Source organism: Cherax quadricarinatus, unplaced genomic scaffold (assembly GCF_038502225.1).
Source record: "Cherax quadricarinatus isolate ZL_2023a unplaced genomic scaffold, ASM3850222v1 Contig3107, whole genome shotgun sequence".
In the NCBI taxonomy this organism is placed as follows: domain Eukaryota; kingdom Metazoa; phylum Arthropoda; class Malacostraca; order Decapoda; family Parastacidae; genus Cherax; species Cherax quadricarinatus.
The window spans coordinates 816-21,235 of NW_027198133.1; the positions used below are offsets into that span (position 1 = coordinate 816).

The 20,420-nt window shown below is 39.9% G+C and overlaps 1 protein-coding gene and 2 non-coding genes across 3 annotated transcripts; all 3 read left to right on the top strand.

Annotated features, from left to right (window-relative positions):
* Nucleotides 1-2,190: 2,190 nt before the first annotated feature.
* Nucleotides 2,191-6,942, top strand: LOC128693862 (uncharacterized). Its single transcript, XM_070081561.1, has one exon. The coding sequence runs from the start codon at nt 4,221-4,223 to the stop codon at nt 6,579-6,581; it is 2,361 nt and encodes a 786-aa protein (XP_069937662.1). The 5' UTR covers nt 2,191-4,220; the 3' UTR covers nt 6,582-6,942.
* A 9,840-nt stretch (nt 6,943-16,782) lies between these two features.
* TRNAG-GCC (transfer RNA glycine (anticodon GCC)) lies at nt 16,783-16,853 on the top strand. The gene has a single exon. It is a non-coding gene; the product is annotated as a tRNA-Gly (tRNA).
* Nucleotides 16,854-17,175: 322 nt separating this feature from the next.
* Nucleotides 17,176-17,246, top strand: TRNAG-GCC (transfer RNA glycine (anticodon GCC)). The gene has a single exon. It is a non-coding gene; the product is annotated as a tRNA-Gly (tRNA).
* The last annotated feature ends 3,174 nt before the right edge of the window (nt 17,247-20,420 follow it).

The window sequence follows — 20,420 nt, forward strand, 5'->3', positions numbered from 1 at the left end:
AGTATAATGTGCCTTTTACACTTCAAGAACTGGAGGCAACACTCTCAGCTTGTCGATCATCGGCAGCTGGGCCCGACGACATTCATATTCGTATGCTACAACATTTACATCAGTCAGCCCTTGCAGTCCTATTACACCTTTACAATCTTATTTGGTCACAAGGAGTTCTTCCACAGCTGTGGAAATCCGCCATTGTTCTCCCTTTCCGCAAACCAGGCACTACGGGACATGAAACCTCCCACTATCGTCCCATTGCTCTTACCAGTGCAGTTTGCAAAGTAATGGAACGTCTAGTAAATAGACGTTTAGTGTGGTATTTAGAGACACACAACAGTCTCTCCACTCGTCAATATGGCTTTCGTAAGGGACGTTCTACCATAGACCCCTTACTGCGCTTGGATACGTATGTTCGTAATGCCTTTGCGAATAACCACTCAGTTATTGCCATATTTTTTTGACCTTGAGAAGGCATATGACACAACTTGGAGGTATAATATTTTAGCCCAAGCCCACTCCTTAGGCCTTCGAGGCAATCTACCATCCTTCCTTAAGAACTTTTTAACTGACAGGCATTTCCGTGTTCGGGTTAATAATGTGCTCTCCCCGGACTTTGTCCAAGCTGAAGGTGTCCCCCAGGGATGTGTTCTGAGCACAACACTTTTTCTCCTTGCTATTAATGATTTGGCCTCTAGTCTTCCATCAAATATTTGGTCATCACTCTATGTTGATGACTTTGCTATTGCCTGTGCAGGCGCTGACTGTCACCTCCTTACAGTTTCTCTCCAGCATGCAGTCGACCGTGTTTCCAATTGGGCCACCACACATGGGTTTAAATTTTCCAGCACTAAAACCCACCAAATCACTTTCACTAGACGCTCTGTCATCTCTGATCATCCTTTGTACCTCTATGGCTCACGTATCCCTGAACGTGATACAGTCAAGTTTCTGGGCCTCCTCTTTGATCGTAGGTTATCCTGGAAACCTCACATTACCTCTCTGAAGGCAACTTGTCACAGCCGGCTGAACCTTCTTAAAACCCTTGCTCGTCTTTCGTGGGGGAGCTGATCGTCGAACCCTCCTTCACCTACATTCCACCCTTATTTTATCGAAACTTGATTATGGTGACCAGATCTATTCAGCGGCATCTCCTGCTACTCTCTCTAGCCTTAACCCCATTCATCACCAAGGATTACGTTTATGCCTTGGTGCTTTTCGCTCTTCCCCTGTCGAAAGCCTCTATGCAGAAGCGAACGTTCCATCCTTATCCGATCGCCGTGATGCCCATTGCCTGCGCTACTATGTACGCTCTCATGATCTCCGCAATCCTTCCATTTATAGAATGGTCACTGATATTAGTAGACATTCTTTATTTGTTCGCCGCCCCTGCTTACTCCGTCCCTTCTCTCTTCGCCTTCATTCGCTCTTGTCTTCTCTTCAACTACCACCTTTCTATGTACATGTAGCATCTCACTTTTCCCTACCCCCCTGGGAGGTCCCAGCTGTTCGAGTCTGTTCTTTCTCCCTCCCTTGCTCGAAAGCCCAACTGTCTACGGTCGCTTCCCGCTCTCTTTTTCTTGACCACTTTCACTCTCATTCTCATGCCATTGCTGTGTACACAGATGGCTCTAAGTCTTCTGACGGCGTAGGATTCGCAGCAGTGTTTCCGGACAGCGTCGTACAAGGGCATTTACTATCTTCAGCTAGTATTTTTACTGCTGAATTATATGCCATCCTTACAGCACTTATCCGTATTGCATCTATGCCTGTGTCATCATTTGTGGTTGTCTCAGACTCCCTTAGTGCTTTACAGGCTATACAAAAATTTGATACACCTCACCCCTTAGTCCTCCGTATCCAACTTTGGCTACGCCGCATCTTTACTAAGCATAAAGATATTGTTTTTTGTTGGGTCCCTGGTCATGTTGACGTACAGGGCAATGAACAGGCAGACACTGCTGCGCGGTCAGCAGTACATGACCTACCAGTTTCTTACAGAGGTATTCCATGTACGGACTATTTTGCTGTAATATCTTCCCACCTTCACACCCGTTGGCAACAACGTTGGTCTACTATGCTCGGCAACAAACTTCAGTCTATTAAACCGAGTATAGGTTACTGGCCGTCTTCTTATCACCAGTGTCGAGGTTGGGAGACTACTCTCTCCCGTCTTCGCATTGGCCATACACAACAGGTACAAGAATTAACATGGTGTTCTGTTGAAAAGTCACGGGTTAAAAAAAAATGCACACTCCATATATAACTGAACACAATGATGAATATTACAAAGAAACTATGCAAACTCGAGGGAAATAACTGCTTGCTGTAAGGTCTAACTGCAAAAACCATAAATGGGGAAAAGCTTGCAAGTATTATAAAGCGGTAAACGCAAGAAACGCTTTAGCCACTGATATGGTTTGTTTGTGTTTTTGAAAGCCAGTTTAAAAATATCACTGCCCCCTTTCCCACTACCTCGTAAAATAAAAAGGCTCTCCCTGAAAAATAGTTTTCTTCTCGTGAACTGAACCAGACTGACAGGTCTCCTGCTGATCTACCTACCCTGCTGTAGAATCTACAGACTCGACTGAAAAAAAAAACTTTTTCCTAAAAGTTTTATATTCATCTGATTTTAACATTATTACACTTAACTGCACGACTGACACACGACGTGATCTTACCGTCTTGACATGGTTCTGTTGCTCAGTTGTGACGGGTTGTCCCTGAGTATGCCACTTGACATAACTTGTGACGTAACTTCACTCCATCCCTCGCCTAACAATACTGCTGTTAGCTATCCATTTTTTTCTAACATTCAAAACTAAGCATGACATAGCTTTGAAAGGTGATGTAAGTTGTCCCCTGCGACTGGAATATGAAGTCGTTGCAAAATCTTCCGGTAGTCTTGGTCATGCTGCTGAATACAATTGGTGTTCTTGATCACATTTAAGTGATCGGGGTAAGGCCTTCTCCCTCGCCACTGCCACATGTAAGTATCAGTCCAACAACTGTTTTATTAAAATTAGGTTTCAACGAGAATATTTATGCCCGTGGAAAAAGTAACCCTAAATAGCAAAAGCTGTATCCCCCAGTAATACAGGAATTAACAGACCAAGATGCTAATATCAAAGAAACAAAAGTTATAAATGAGTATGAGGTAAAAGACAACATGAAGTTCATGGCATTTAAGACTTTTCTTCCACCAGAGACTATCAGTCCTGGTGGGCGAAACTGTCTCAAATGCCATAAGCTTCATATTGTCTAGCTACCACAGATGTTATAATCCGTTTACCAAACATGAATGAGAGGAAGAAAATATTACACGGGTATAAGCTGTCAATGTTCCATGTCACGAGGACAGTTAATGGCTTTTGTTAAATGATATCTGTAGCAGACAAATTTCATGGAAATAATTTACTTCTCTTTTCATATAACTTCAAAACAGAATGATAAGACTTACAAAGATGGGAATTATTGTCACCTACACGGAAAATAGGGACGCCGGCATAAACATTGTTGTTGAATATACCATATTAAGGAGTAGGAGTAGACTAATTTTCCGACTCTGGAAATCTCCACTTCTCGTAAAGTCAGAACTAGCCAGAGAACCTGGGTTCTTAGGTTTACTGACTAGTAAAATGTTCTACGTGATCTTTCAACACTTAACATACATCAGATGGAATTCCTTGACTTTACTGTCATTCTGATCTTCCATTCCCTGTCATGTATGTTTGCATCGTACGGAAACCTACAACGGGAAATAACTTTGACGTTGAATATTCTTCACACTAGATGACTAACATCGATAACGTCACTGGTAAGAATATATTCTCAGGTTATTTTAATTACAGAGCATTAATCAAAAAAGCATTGCACTTCACTGTAATGTGTTAAAAGTAATTTAAATATTTTTTTTTACATTTTGCGTATGGCATTTACAATTATAAAACTAATCCTAAATCATTTGACTTGTTCTGACTGTGTACCTTGCAGACTACGACAACTATGACTATAACTATGACGTGCGAGGCGGTGGAGTGCCTGCTGGCTCCCGATACACCACTAACAAGCTCTCTCCAGGGGCTGCTCACAAGCCTTCTCAGACTTTTGTAACTAGACTGCCCAGACCACAGTCAGAGCTAGGAGACCAAAGATTCCCTGAAGATCGTCCATTCGTCAACCGTCCAAAAGAGTTCCATGCCGGCTTTGACAGCTTTCCCTTTAGTATGAGCCCTGACGACATTGGTCCACTGCGTCAGAGGCCAACTTCTCATTCATTACCTTCAGAAACTCATTCTTCGCCACCAAACGTCCCACTGGGAGTGCCAGGATTTATATTTCCCAAATTGCCTAATCTAAAGAAAAACACAGGTATAGTCAATGCCACTGCATTTGCTAAAATGGGTAACGTAAACTTGGGTAGCGTTCCAAGGGACGTTCCTGAAGCGTTCTTTGGGTTGCAGAAGGGAGAGTTGTTGTTTCCACAACGTGATAAACATGAGGACTTAACAATCCAGCCACTTGGTAACCAGTACCCGTCCTCTCCAGTGCCAACCCCATCGACAACACGTTTCACTTCTCTCTCCGCAACTTTAACACCACCACCTGGGTATACTTTTGCTCCTGAGTATTCACTATCTTCTTCCTCTCAAACTTTTAATGGTCCCACCGGCCCGTCAACACCAGTGAAGACTACAGTTGCCATCATTTCGGAAGTGTCTTTAAAGCCAAAACAAGATTTAACACACACAAAATTAGAGAAGACACACTGGACATCCCCGAAACTTCCTACATCCTACCAACCAACGACACGCTCTACGCAGCCGACGTCAGTAAAACCCATTACTCCTTTTACAATGTCTATCAAACAGCAACAGCCCATCACTCGAAATGCTCCACCTAAATCCAGTGGGATTTCCAATCCAGCTCATACATATGGGATACAAATATCACATCATTCACATTACCGCAAGCCCGAGGTTATAACTGCATCGTCACTCCCTCGGCTTCCTAGTCAGGTTTCATCAGCATTCCAGGAGCCTTTTTCAGGAAGGCAGACGACCATCAATGTGGGTCCAGCCACTACTACCACACCTACACGCACCACTGAAGAATCAGTCACCACTTTGGATGAAAATTTCGCTCAGAACTTTGGTTTCGACCCGGAGTCTGTCGTCTACGAATCAGATTTTCGTCCTATTAAGAAAAAAACTGCTGGCCCTTTGCTGGCTTTCGAGGTGTCTTCATCTGACGTCATGCCAATCAGAGTACCGCGCCCGCCACACCCACCTCAACACACTTTCCAGCAGCGGCCTGTTGGCCCACGTACCTCAGGTTCTGTAAGTTTCGCCCAGAGACGTATAAAGATTGACGACGATACGGACGAAACCCATGACGAAGACGCTAGCGAAATCCCAAACGAAAAACGGTCAAAACACTTTCCAAATCCTATCTTCCATGATTCAGTGATGTTCAGTGAGAGCCTTAATCCTCCCCCAGTCCCCATTCCTGTACCAATGGCTCGAATAGTGCCGCGACTAGGAGGGGCTGCATCTAACCGTCCATTTTTTCCTAACAAGCTTATAAAACACGACTCTAACCGAAACCCTAATGGCCCAAAAATACATGACGGGTCGGTGAGGCCGTCAGGGGGAGTGGACCGTATGGGAAAGCCACAAGTTCAGAAGCCATCCATGCGCCGCATAACAGCTATGGTTCACCTCCCTGACGACCATACCGTTCCCTTCCCACAACTTGTTGGACCTGAAGTTTTCAAACCAGTGCTGATCAACTTTCCTCTAGAGCACGACGACGGTGAAGACATGATGGTAGCTGAATCAGCGCAGGTGTTCACATCAGATGGTCGGCCTCTAGAACCCGATACACTGCCTACGCCTCCACAGTTTTCAACAGGCATCCGACGTACCGTAGCCTCCATTATCAATCGGCCCAAAATTGGACCTTTTAGAGGAGATCGCCCACCTCCAGTGCCGGCACACGTGCCACATCTGACTCAATTCTCTCGCCAGAGGCGCCCCTTCCGCCATCGTACCACCATCGCTCTACCATCACCACATGGTGTCAGTAGCACTTTGAAAACTGATCTCCTTCCTTCCGGTAGCGCCCCTCGACCAATTACTATTGCACATCCTCAAAATGATCCTCCCATTGCTGCAGCCCTCCTAACTTCTGGGAAATTGTCTGCCGACGTTGGGGACAATGTCGTTGTTTCAGTCAGACAATACCCAAGAATAACAGAGATGCGCAACTCGACACTATCTCCCACCGCTGTATCTTCAGCAGCAACCAACCAGACGCATTTGACAATCCTGAAGGACGTTTGGTCTATCTTAACTCGCGACGACCTGGACTTTAAGCCCGAACATCCCCGAGACGATGCCCACCCTGACCATGACCACCTAGACCGCCAGGAAAGAAGTAGACGTTATGCAGCAGAACCCTCTGATGTTGCGATAGTCAGTGACACCTTCCAAGACTCTGTGATCACGTCAGAAGCCAGTGCTTACTCCCTCTCCATCCTAGTGGTTTGTATAGGTGCTATAATGATAATGGTGCTGATAAGGTAAACAGAACTTTCCAAAGATAATTCTAGTCTAGAAAACGCGCCTCTGAAGACCAAATATAGTATCACATTACCAGAGTCCTTTGGAAAATATCTTCTAGGAGCATATTATTGGTTTATTACAATGGAGCAATTTTCTGTTCCTACCCCGTACACGATTAGTGTACAATATCTGGGTAGGTTAATAATGTGGTCTTGAACAAGACAGGTTGATGTACTGACATAACTTTGTTCCACTGTGACCGTTATTGTATTTTATGGTATTAGTCTTTAAATGATGTAAGAATTGAAAAATACTTTCATACTGTACAAATTAAGGAAACCAGTTTTATCTATCACTGCATCATCTGGACTCATTTGTTAATTTTTTTTTTTTTTTTTTTTTTTTTTTTTTACATTTACAAAAGATGATACACTAAAGGGCAGTCATTGGGAACTTTATTCAGAAAAGGTTTCGACTAAGTGGCAATCCTTTTCAAGTGTCCAGATGATTTACACAGTTACTCTCTTTTAGTGGAATCATTTACACCTCGTCTGTATTTTTATACCAGTTACTGTTACAACTATTATAATTACTTGTTTGCATCATTGTATAGTTAAACGCTCTGTTATGCCTGTTTCTACGCCGATCCCCCAATAGTTTTATTTCATTTTTTTTTTATTTGGTTGTTCTCGTCGCCTTTACAAATCTACGTTCATTCCTATTTCAACATGCCACCACCTGTGCTTACTCGTATGATATATGTATACAATACCTTCATGATGCACGTATACTTACGTCTTCGTAATGTTGACATACAAACTTTCAAAACAGCTTTTTACTTTGCAGGTTACTTTGCAGAAAGGTTATGGTACTTGTGCGAGAAATATCTTAATTCTGTTTCACTCGCTGACAACGTTTGAAGGAACAAGGCATCACATTTTCGTATTTATTCTGGTGCCAAATTACGTTAAAATCTTGCTGAAATACTGCCTGAATCGATAATTATATATAATTAGTCTCCCCCCCCCCCCACCGGTAACTCGACGAACCCATCTGAAATAACATTTATCACAATTTTGTTTTAGAAACCACTTTATATAGGAAACTGCTTGTTTCTCTACCATTAGTTGAAGTATTTATTAGAGGCGAATGTAGAATTCTCCAGTCAAGGAACAGACAATGTAACACTTGACACGGAACTTTTAATATAAAATTTGGTTAGGTGTAGGGAAATTGTAAATCCGCCACTTAAAACAATGCCGCCTAAATAGCTTAAAAAAAGAAAAGGTAGGAAATCTCAATTTTCATGCTCTTTTTGTGTACTGGTTAGTACGTTTTTTTCTGGTATTTTGTCAGTAAAAATTTTCCTTTCTGGGTTTGAGTTCAGCGACTGGTTTAATTATATCTTTCTTTCGGGTGCACTTGACACGTGTTTACTCCCTCTCACTAACTTATAGTAAACATTAACACCACATCTTCACTTGCACTGCACACCTCCGTGTGTTAGTATAATAATTACATTTCCTTCGAAGAAACGGCTCATACAGGTATTCATGACTACTTCCCCAAACCCTTTCCCCATGCCTTTCCTCTCGCCCAAGCACTGTTTCCTTCTTAGTGCTGAAGACGTTTAAAAAAAAAAGTGTCTCCTTTCCTTCTGCAATGACCATAGTGAGTCTTGGCAGGTGTGGCTAATTGTCTTTACTACCTAAGTACATTCATTTTGGTGGGATCCCGTGCTGTAAATCTGCCAGTGTTCCACGCAAGGATCTCCTGTGTGAGCAAAATGATTTTAATGTAAATAGTTTACCACGTATGAAAGTTGATGGGAAAAGAGGACGTCACCAGCTGGTCTGTCCAGCGACAAACATGCAGCGTCGTCGTCGTCACCAGCTGTAAACAGGCAGTCGACACCAGCTGGGCTGTGCAAAGCGGATAAGAAGGGCAGCGTCTTAATCACGCAGATGTAGTAATGTAACTAGACACAGCGGGCAGCGTCCCAACCACCAGCTGCTACAACTTATAACAGCCGCATATTACTGCAGATGCCCGTTTCTCATCTGTAAATGAGGAAAAAATCAACGTATTATATACTCCTTGTGAATAATAAACTTAATGTACAAGAAAATTCTTTCCCTAACCTCAGAATGAAAAATGCGAACTGCAACTGGTACTGAAATCAGTAGCACTTTATAAAAATACAGCCGTTTTTTTTTGAAGATTATTATTTTAAACATTTCTAATAGCGCTTAGTTGTGATAATAAGTTACTAAAATCATTGTGCAGAATAACCCCCTACGGCTTCAACATTCCTGAATTATCATTATCCTAAGCAATAGGCACAAGTCCCCTCAAGGAAGGTTCCTTGATGTTGGTGAGGGGCTCTTGATTTAGGGAATTGGATCTGTGCTCCAGTTCCCCGAATTAAGCCTGAATGCCTTCCACATCCCCCCCCAGGCGCTGTATAATCCTCCGGGTTTAGCGCTTCCCCCTTGATTATAATAATAATAATAGGCACAAGTTGAATCTCCAGGCTATCAAGAAACAGCGCAGCTGTAGCCCGGTGGCTAAAGCTCCCGCTTCTATTCCCGGCGGGTGGAAACATTTCGACGTTTCCTTACACCTGTTGTCCTGTTCACCTAGCAGCAAATATACGGTACCTGGGTGTTAGTAGACTGGTGTGGGTCGCATCCTGGGGGACAAGATTAAGGACCACAATGGAAATAAGTTAGTCCTCGATGACGCACTGACTTTCTTGGGTTATCCTGGGTGGCTAACCCTCCGGGGTTAAAAATCCGAACGAAATCTTATCTCTTATACTCTCCAGTTCCCCGAATTAAGCCTGAATGCCTTCCACATCCCCCCCAGGCGCTGTATAATCCTCCGGGTTTAGCGCTTCCCCCTTGATTATAATAATGTAGTTATACTCCCTAGACAAATGAGGGAGCTATAGCTCAACCCTAACCTCGAGGAGCAGCGCTGTATTTTCCTGGAGATTTAGCGCCTAATTTTGATTATAATCCCCTTAAGTGGCCTCCTTTGAGGGGCTAATCCCCTCGAGGGGATTACTTTCACGAGTGTTAAACCTCGTGTTTCTGGGAAGCGTTAAACCCGTGAGGGTTGTAAAGCACCTATAACGCTTAATTATGATCATAATAAAAATGTACACATAGTAACAATGGTTATAAATGACCATAATTTTTAAAGGGGTGGACCGGTAAGCCAGCGGAAGGCCTCGGTCAGATGACCAAAACGCTTAATTATGATCATAATAAAAATGTAAAGCACCTAGAAAATGAGATGCAATCAGGTTTGATTCAAGAACAGGGCAGCTTCAATTCCTTGGATCAAGAGCCCTTCACTAGCATGGAGAGGAGTGATGAGGCAGGAATGGCTGCTTGGTTTATCAAGTTTGAAGCCACCATTATTTGAAATGGGCACATGAAAAATTTCGGCATTTCTTGGAGATACTGCTGGGTTAGCGGCAGCAGCGACTTCCAAGCTCCGTACTTTTCTCCAACAATCAGAGCTACCAATGCTCCTATGATGACCTAGTTACAAGCAAAACTGCACTACCCAACGTAGCACCCAGAATGACCAAAGATTACCAACAGTGAAACCTACAAATCGAAAATAGAGATCAAAGGAAGACTGCCCACAAACCGAAAGAAACACCCCGCTGCCAGCCGAACAACGTAACCCTAAGCTTTGTATAACTACAACTTAACTACAACAATTCCTGTAGTATTATGAGGCGCAACCTAAGAGGAAACAGCACCAAGGCCAGCAAGAAAACACTGAAAAATCAACTATTCAACAAGTGTAGTCAGGAGGACGCCGGCCCAGCAACCACCCCACTCACCACTGCTCAAGGCGACACCACAACAATAACAACAAACATGGCTGCCACCAGCCCATCCTCCCCTCTCATCCCCGGATTCAACCTACCAAGTAGTCTCTCAGGTATGACCAACGATCCAGATACCCTAAAAACATACATCTCCAACTTAGTTATTGAAAATATGAATCTTCGAGAGACGCTAACAAAACAAGACACCAGGATGACACAACTCGAGAACAAAATCCTCAGTCTTGAACAAAAGTTATGAACACCAGGAATGACTAACTGTGACAAGACCATCCAAGCAGTCATAGATAGCCATACCCAACAAATAATATCTTAATACAAAGGTTGAAGAAGCAGTAAAAGAAAGGAAGAACAACTTAGATAACCAGTTCAGTGACTACTTTGCTCTCCAAGAAGATAAAACTGAGCAAGATAAACTATCGGACGCAGTAATAGTTAACAGTCCACTTTTTCCCAGTGATATGAACCAAACAGTGAAGAAATTACTCTGCATATCAAAAAGGACCAAACAAGTGTTATTGTACCAGAGTCAGAAATAAAAGAAGCCAGGTTACTAGGATCCCATGGTAGAAAAAGTGTTATGCTTAGATTCCACTCACATGACAGGAAAAAAGATTTAATTATTGCATCTATTAAAGTAAAGAAAGAGGTATACATAAACGAGTGTCTTACCAAAAAACGTCAGAACCTCCTTTATAGAGTCAGAAAACTTAAGCGGGAGAATAATGACACAATACACCAATGCTTCACACGAGATGGGAAAATTCTTGTTAGGAAAACAAATGTAGGTCAACTGTACACAATAACGAACGAGAATGATCTATCACGATTTCTCAGGGATACTAATCTTACAGAGAATAACTAAACAATGTCCAACCTAAAAGCCTACGTAGTGTAGTGAAAGTTTTGCTCCATTATTGTTCAAATTTCATTGTACAATCTCTTAGTAATTAAATAATCAACTACCTCATTTTGTGATTTTACTAGTAAGCATAAGTCACCTTATGTAATTTTCTTATTTACTATTGTTTGCTTAAACATTAGCTGAATTGATACTTTCTCTGTCCATATTATTACCTCATATTTTTTAAATACTATCAATTGATATTACTTACTAAAATTAATAATTATCATTTTTACTATAATTTCAATTTACTCTTAACATTTTTGACATTTAATAACCATTACTTGTCTAATTACCTTTACCTGTTTTAATACCACATTTACTATCTTAGAGTACTCTTAATTACCTTGTGCTGCCATATAACCTCTAGTATAACTACCAGTGCAATATTGAATGAAATAAACATTACTTTTTCACTTTTTTGTAATCATTATTACTTACTAAAATTTTATTAAACACCATATTTACTACCAGTCAATTTTACTTTTGTACATTAAACATTATTTTATACTTCCCATAACATTTTGTTGCCAAATTTTCAAGTTTGTATATTCAACTCCAACCTTTATATTATCCTTCGTACCTGTCTACCATCTTACTATCATATTATAACCAAGACATTACCCTTGTTATTTTTTTACTATTATTCTTTTGGTACTTTAATTGTGAATTATATTTTGTCAATTTAAATCTAGTTATACTCCTGATCTTGTCAACAACCTATACCAGACTCTAGTGCAATTGCAAGTACCATTTCAATTTGTATTTTTATATTATAAGTTTGTATTATAATTCCTACTCTAAGATTTTCATATCTTAGTGACTATATTGTGTGTGCAATTAGTGTATTTTTCAATTATATTATTGTTCAAGGCCCTTAACTATCTTTTGCTAACTAGTACCAACTACCTCATATATTTTTTTTCTACTTTTTTTATTCTTTTGCTACCTTAACTTGCATATTTTATCTTGTCAATTTAAATCTAGTTATACTCTAATTCTTGTAAACAACTTATATAACACCTTAGTGCAATTACAACTGAGAGTCTTGTGCCTTTTTTATATTATTAGATTAAACTCAGTTGTACTATAGTCAATACCAAATTCATTATATTAGACAATATTGCAATTACTAGTGAGAGACTGGTGCTATTTTTAATTTGTATTGTTATATTATTAGATTAAATCTAGTTGTACTATAGCTCATTCTAGCTCAAAACATAGACTCCACAAAAGTCATTATATTAGACCTTGGTGCAATTATTTGATTACCACTTTATTGTTCACCACAACTTATATTAGTCCCTTTTATATTATAATTTTATATTATAATTCTAACTTTAAAGAATTACCTTTAAAGTACTACCTACTATCATATTCCCAAGCTCCATTATTTGATCATCACTTTATTTGTTCACCACAAATTATTTTAGTCCCTTTTATATTGTCTCCTTTATTTTAGATTTAAAAAACTACCTTAGCTCATTATTTTTACATTTGTTAAATAATTCAGGTGCTATTTTTTTAGCTTTAGAATATTTACTTTATTTTTTACTTAATTCTAACTATAGATTCACTACAAATCTTATGATTACAAGCATTGATCCTGATACCAACCTCTTATTTAATGACTTAAATGATTCAAACAGTTACTGTAATTACTACACAGCAGAACAATCAAAGGCACTTCTCAGTGCCAACAACAACATAACTATCTAACTACAATATCAGATCTTTAAGCAAGCATTATGATGACCTCCTAGCATTACTAAATTCCTTGCATGCCAATATGTCCATCATTACACTAACTGAAACCTGGCTAAAGCCTGATACTACAGATGTCTATGCCATTCCTGGTTACACAGCCATACACAACTGTAGGCCAGACCAACAAGGGGGTGGCACAGCCATATACTACTCAGACCAACTAGAATGTATCACTAATACTTGCACAAGGGATGAACATGGGGAATATATAATAGCTAAATTCAAATCCAAATACCTACAAAAACCTCTCACAGTGATAAACATCTACAGAGTTCCACAATCAAACATTAGCCAATTTAGTCAAAACCTAGGAAGTATGATAACTGATGCACGCATGAACAAAGATCACTTACTACTCTCAAGTGACTTCAATATAAATCTCCTGCAAGACCAGGACCCACACGTTACTGAATTCACGAACACAATGAGTAACTGCATGTTGCTACCAACAGTAACAAAACCTACAAGAGTTACAGAGACTAGTGTTTCCCTACTTGACCACATCTGGACCAACACCATATCCCCTTTAAAATCAGGCATAATTACAGATAATACCACAGACCACTACCCTACTTTCCTCATAACTCTTGGTAAAATACCCCAAGACACTACTAAAGTCACCTTCAGACTTCACAATGAGGCAGCCATTAATAACTTCACAACAGCAGTAACAAACACTGACTGGCACACTGAGCTAGAAATCTATACAGATATTGACGAATGTTTTAATAATTTTCTAAAAAAGACCCAATACCTTTATAACAAGCACTGCCCTAAAAAAACTAAACAGATGACAGCTAAGAGACTGAACAGTCCCTGGCTAACACCCAGCATTCTCAAATCCATAAATACAAAACACCGATATGAAAAACAGTACAGAATGGGTCACATAACCAGAGACCAAACAAAACGTTACTCGTCAATCCTAACCAGCCTGATAAGAAGGGCAAAAAAATTGTATTATGAGAACAGATTATCCAACTTACGAGGTGATATAAAAAAGACCTGGAAGACCCTATCAGAAATTCTGGGAACAAAAAAGATATCACGACATAGCGAAATAAAATTAGCAAAATCAGATGAACCCCAACTCCCACCAACAGAAACAGCAAACAGACTCAATGATTTCTTCTCCACTATAGGTCAAAACCTTGCTAATAAAATCCCAAGCTCAGATACCCCACCAAATGACTACCTCACTGGCAACTACCCGAACACACTGTTCCTAGCTCCGACTAACCCATACGAAGTCTCCCTTATTATCAACGCACTGAAAAACAAGGCAGGAGATTTAAATACCTTACCACCCTTTATATACAAAAAAGCGTCACAAGTACTATCACCAATCATTGCAACACTCTTTAACAAATCCATTGAATCCTCCACCTTCCCTACAGTTCTCAAAATAGCAAGGGTCACCCCGATCCATAAAGGAGGAGACCAAACAGAGTTGAATAACTATAGGCCAATATCCAATTTACACCCTCTCTCAAAAATCTTCGAAAAATTAATTCATAAACGAATCTACTCCTACCTCATCTCCCAAAACATTCTCAACCCCTGCCAATTTGGATTCAGGCCTAATAAAAATACTAATGATGCTATTATACACATGCTAGAACATATATACACTGCAATAGAGAAAAAAGAAGTCCCACTGGGGATCTTCATTGACTTACGTAAAGCTTTTGATACAGCTGACCATGACTTGCTCCACGTAAAATTGTCACACTATGGTATTAGAGGGCACTCCCTCAACTACCTCAAGTCTTACCTCAGCAACAGAAGCCAATATGTGTACGCAAATGGGGCAAGCTCTTCCGCACAACTAATTACAGTTGGTGTCCCACAGGGAAGTGTCCTTGGCCCTCTTCTATTTCTCCTATACATAAATGACCTACCAAATGCTTCGCAATTACTCAAACCCACACTTTTTGCAGATGACACTACATACGTCTTCTCTCACCCGAGCCCAGTCACGCTAGCCAATACTGTAAACACCGAATTACAGAAAATATCTACCTGGATGAGGACTAACAAACTTACACTAAACATTGACAAAACCTACTTCATTCAGTTTGGTAACAGAGCTACAGATGTACCTCTTAACATAACAATAAACGGATCACCTATCACAAAGCTAACAGAGGGAAAATTCCTAGGAATCCACCTCGATAATAGACTCAAATTTCATACACATATACAACAAATTTCTAAGAAAATTTCCAAGACTGTAGGCATACTATCGAAGATACGGTACTATGTTCCACAGTCAGCCCTCCTGGCCCTTTATCACTCTTATTTACCCCTATCTCACCTATGGAATTTGTGCATGGGGCTCAACAACAATTAACCATCTCAGACCACTAATTACCCAACAAAAGGCTGCAGTTAGAATGATAAATTCTCACTACAGGCAACACACTCCACCAATATTCAAAACACTCAACCTACTCACCATACAAAACATCCATACTTATTATTGCACCTATTACATACATAGAACACTTAACTCTGATATTAACCCTCCCCTCAAACATCTCCTTGCCAACCTCAACAGAACACATGACCATAACACAAGGCACAGATCACTCTTTGATGTTCCTCGTGTCCATCTCACGCTATGCAAAAACTCAATGCACATAAAAGGCCCTAAAATCTGGAATTCATTACCTGTAAATATAAAAGAAACACTACCTGTTTATAAATTCAAGTCTCTTCTCAAAGATCACTTACTCACTCAAAACCAAATAAATACTGAATAACTGAACCTTATAAATTGTATATCCTAAATGTTACTCACAATTATATTACACAAATGTTAAACCTAGGACCCAATCTAACTTTATTATTTTTTTAAATACACTACCTAACAGAATACTCCATTCGACTGAATGTACAGCAATGCATGCAACCATATGACCTGTCTTTGTAATACTCATTTGTGCTTTATAGTTATCTGTTTACAATAATGTTTTATCACTGATTTCATCATTGCTTAGTTAATCTTAAGTTAATTTTAAGCCAGCCCGTAATGCTATGCATATAAGTGGCTTTGGCATGCTGCTCTTACCTGTATTTTTTGTACCTCTGTATGTATGCTTAAATTACTAAATAAATAAATAAATAAATAAATAAATAAATAACATAAATAATGCTTACCTCCCCGGCGGGGAATTGAACCCCGGTCTCCCGCGTGACAGGCGGGGATACTAACCACTATACTACCGAGGACGGGCTTCGGTTTTTATCGTATTTCTTTCAACCAGATTTTCGCTAATTAATAGCTGGATCTTTAATTGCAGTGGTATACTGTATTGGTTCCCTCTAACTCGAGGCAAGTTTCCACAGTTACCCAACAGTTTCTAGCCAGAGTGTAGGTGGTGTAGCCGAGTGAATAACTATTTTTTTTCACAGTACCAGTGTCACTGACCTTGTACAGGAGTAGCATGAGGGGAGCGGAGGGAACAAGCCAGCAAGAAAGTTACCCCACTGATAAAAAAGTGCGGACGATGAGAATAAATAATCTTGGTAGAGTCGTTCACATACCTGCTTGTCCTTTCTAGACAAACTCATAATGTTTACCTTTAGCTTTGGTTTAATGGTGGTATTATCGGTTACACTGGCTAATAAATATTTCGTTTACTTTTAAAATATTCTTGAATCCAGATCTGTCATACGCAGCATCGGTGGTTCAGTGGTAGAATTCTCGCCTGCCACGCGGGAGGCCCGGGTTCGATTCCCGGCCGATGCATTATTGTCAACTTGGGCCCTTCAGAGGAAATTAGATTGACTCTTTAGGGCCAAAACTCAGGTGCCAAAAAGTAAATAAGCCCAGGTCTTTTATCAGCGACTACGCAGAATTTACCTTCGACGTCGTCACCGCTCTAACACCCTTACTTTATCTTCCCTCCTCGCTGACGGCCCCACCTTTGACTATACACTTCCTTTAGTACTCTTTCCTGACCCTACAATCTCTACCCTGCAGCGCTATACGACCCTGGTGGTTTAGCACTTAGTATGTTTATAGGATACTTCGGATTTAAGTGAACCTAAAAAAAGAAGGTTCAAACGTAGCATCGGTGGTTCAGTGGTAGAATTCTCGCCTGCCACGCGGGAGGCCCGGGTTCGATTCCCGGCCGATGCATTTGTTGCTAACAATGAGTGCAAAGGAATTAAATTATATTAAGTGGTAAACAGAAGATAAAAGGTCAGAACTTTGGTCATAAGAAATTAAATCCCTTGTTATATAGCGTGTTCTAAGGTTTGAATTGTTTTGTGAATTAATGTTTATGATAGAGAAAATTACAAAGCCCTGAATTTTCCTGAAAACATTTTATTACGAACAAAAGTATGTACGAGGATGTGAATGTAAAAATTTGAAACAAAGACTGCGAATGTATACGAAAAAAATTATAGCATGATCTTTATAGAACAAATAACAGCATCATAAGACCTGGAGTCTACCTGGAGGGTATTTCTAGGATCAACGCCCCCGCGACCCGGTCCAAGACCAGGCCTCCCGGTGGATCAGGGCCTGATCAACCAGGCTGTTACTGCTAGCCGCACGTAGCGCGAGTACACGGACGCATTTAAGACGATATAGGAATATGCAAGATTATACGCACCGAGAAACGGGTGACGCCAAAATTTTAGGGGTGGCTATCTGGTTATTACTATTTTTATTCGGGGAGAGGGGGGGGTATTTATTTTTTGGAGGGTGAGGGGAATTTTTCGAGGACTGAAAACCCCTTCCCAAGGCGCTGCCACTGCCGAGTATTATGTCTGGTAGTGTTGCTGAGAATTTACTTTGCAAACCCTATTTTAGGGAATAAATTTTCGACTGGTAGCGAACAGGTTGCATAAAGTCTTTATGACCTTTGTGTAGTCGCAAGACTTTAAATTCAATTAACAATCTAACCAAGAGTGTGAACAATTGACATGTCAGTAGAAGGATGACTGAAGGAGAGCTAAAGAATGAACATTTAGAATATATGTAATGTGCATAAATTTTTTTTTTTTTCCTAGTGTTCACGTGTTTGTGAATAGTACAAAAAGCATAAATATTCAAGGTGAAAAGGATTATAGTAAACATGTTAGAGAAAAAAAATGAGCCCAAAAGTGAGAAAAGTACGAGATAAACTGCATACTGAAGAGCAAAGGTTTTTAAGCGATGAATGTTACACAAACAAGCATGAATGTTGCCTTATTTTAAATAATTTTTAGCGCTTTTATGATGTTAAATAATTCCAATAAATTATATTCCTGTAATATTGAGCATATAAAACAAGTCTGCAGGTACAATGCGGACAATCATGTAAAACCGAGAAATGTGCTATAAATAAGGACACCTATAGTCAACAAATTCTCTAAGACTGTGGCGAGTATCACTGCCCATCAGCAGGAGACAAAGATTCTGTACCCCAGCACCTGGGTAAGTTTATTTAGGCACAGGTACACGAGTACAATTTTCATACCTAGGATAACCCTGGCTCATTCCTTACTCTGTCTCATCTTCCAAGCTCACCTCCACAAATATATTAAACTCCAATAAAGTGCTCATGGTCATGGTATCTGTTAACTAACGGGTAAAAAAAAAAAGTACTTTAGTGATCAATACATTCAACTAAATGAATATTAAAATAATACTTTTAAAGATTGTTTCAGCGATCAATTTTGACATCTCTCGCGAGTCCTGGAACCAATTACTGGGTCATGAATTTATTTCCTACAGGCACCTAGTCAGTACCTGACCACCCGGGATGTGGTTCGTAAGTTGGATTGCGTGCGGCCGGCAGTAAAAGCCTGGCTGATCATCCTCTGATCCACCACGAGGCCTGGTCATGGACCGGGCCACGGGAGCGTTGACCCCAGGAACACCTTCCAGGTATACATCTCAAACTAAAAGGATCACTGAACATCTACTAAAACTGCACGTAACTTGAAAGGGTCATGTCTATACACCAGAGGGGTGAGATGGCTGGGACTGTCTACCCTTTTTCAACTACCAAAAATAAATATAAAGGCGTACTGCCCACGGTAATGGGAAAAAAAGCTGGCTTTTATTGTGGGTCAAATCTTGAGAGGAAACAAGTTACTCTTGCTATACTTAGTGCCATCCTGAGTTAACCCTCAGATGTTAAAGTAATTAATGTAATTATAAATGTAATAGAACCGAGCGTGTATAATAGAAATTAGTAACAATTTATTGCTACATGTTAGCTGGGACTTTAGTACTGCATTCATTCCTTTGCTGTCATCTGTGTTAATTCCAACTTATCTAAGCGGTGGTCCAATACTGGATGTTGTTTCCCCTTTAGATTTAGCATAAGAAAAGAAATATTTTGGGTTTGCTTCAATTTCATTTATGACTTAGTTCTTCCTGAGTTTGTCTCCTGTACGATTCTTTAAGATCGATATTTGCTATTTCTCTGACCAGTGCCTTCCTTCCTATTTCAGATATACCTTTCCCTTTCAGCAACTCAAGTGATTCTTCGCCTTCGCCTGTATAGGTAAATGAGTGGACTGATTATTTATTTATTTTTTTATTTATTTAGAAATTTTAGCATACAAACAGAGGTACAAAAAATACAGGTAAGAGCAGCATGCCAAAGCCACTTATATGCATAGCATTACGGGCTGGCTTAAAATTAACTTAAGATTAACTAAGCAATGATGAAATTAGTGATAAGACATTATTGTAAACAGATAACTATAAAATACAAATGAGTATTACAAAGACAGGTCCTATGGTTGCATGCATTGCTGTTCATTCAGTAGAATGGAGTATTCTGTTAGGTAGTGTATTTAAAAAAATAAAGTTAGTTTTAACATTTGTGTGATATAATTGTGAGTAACATATAGGATATACAATTTATATGGTTCAGTTATTCAGTATTTATTCGGTTTTGAGTGAGTAAGTGAACTTTGTGAAGAGACTTGAATTTATAAACAGGTAGTGTTTCTTTTATATTTACAGGTAATGAATTCCAGATTTTAGGGCCTTTTATGTGCATTGAGTTTTTGCATAGCGTGAGATGGACACGAGGAACATCAAAGAGTGATCTGTGCCTTGTATTATGGTCATGTGTTCTGTTGAGGTTGGCAAGGAGATGTTTGAGGGGAGGGTTAATATCAGAGTTAAGTGTTCTATGTATGTAATAAGTGCAATAATAAGTATGGATGTTTTGTATGGTGAGTAGGTTGAGTGTTTTGAATATTGGTGGAGTGTGCTGTCTGTAGTGAGAATTTGTTATCATTCTAACTGCAGCCTTTTGTTGGGTAATTAGTGGTCTGAGATGGTTAGTTGTTGTTGAGCCCC

What these genes read in the sequence shown, in the direction of transcription:
- LOC128693862 (XM_070081561.1), top strand. Translation starts at nt 4,221, where the DNA reads ATGAGCCCTGACGACATTGGTCCACTGCGTCAGAGGCCAACTTCTCAT.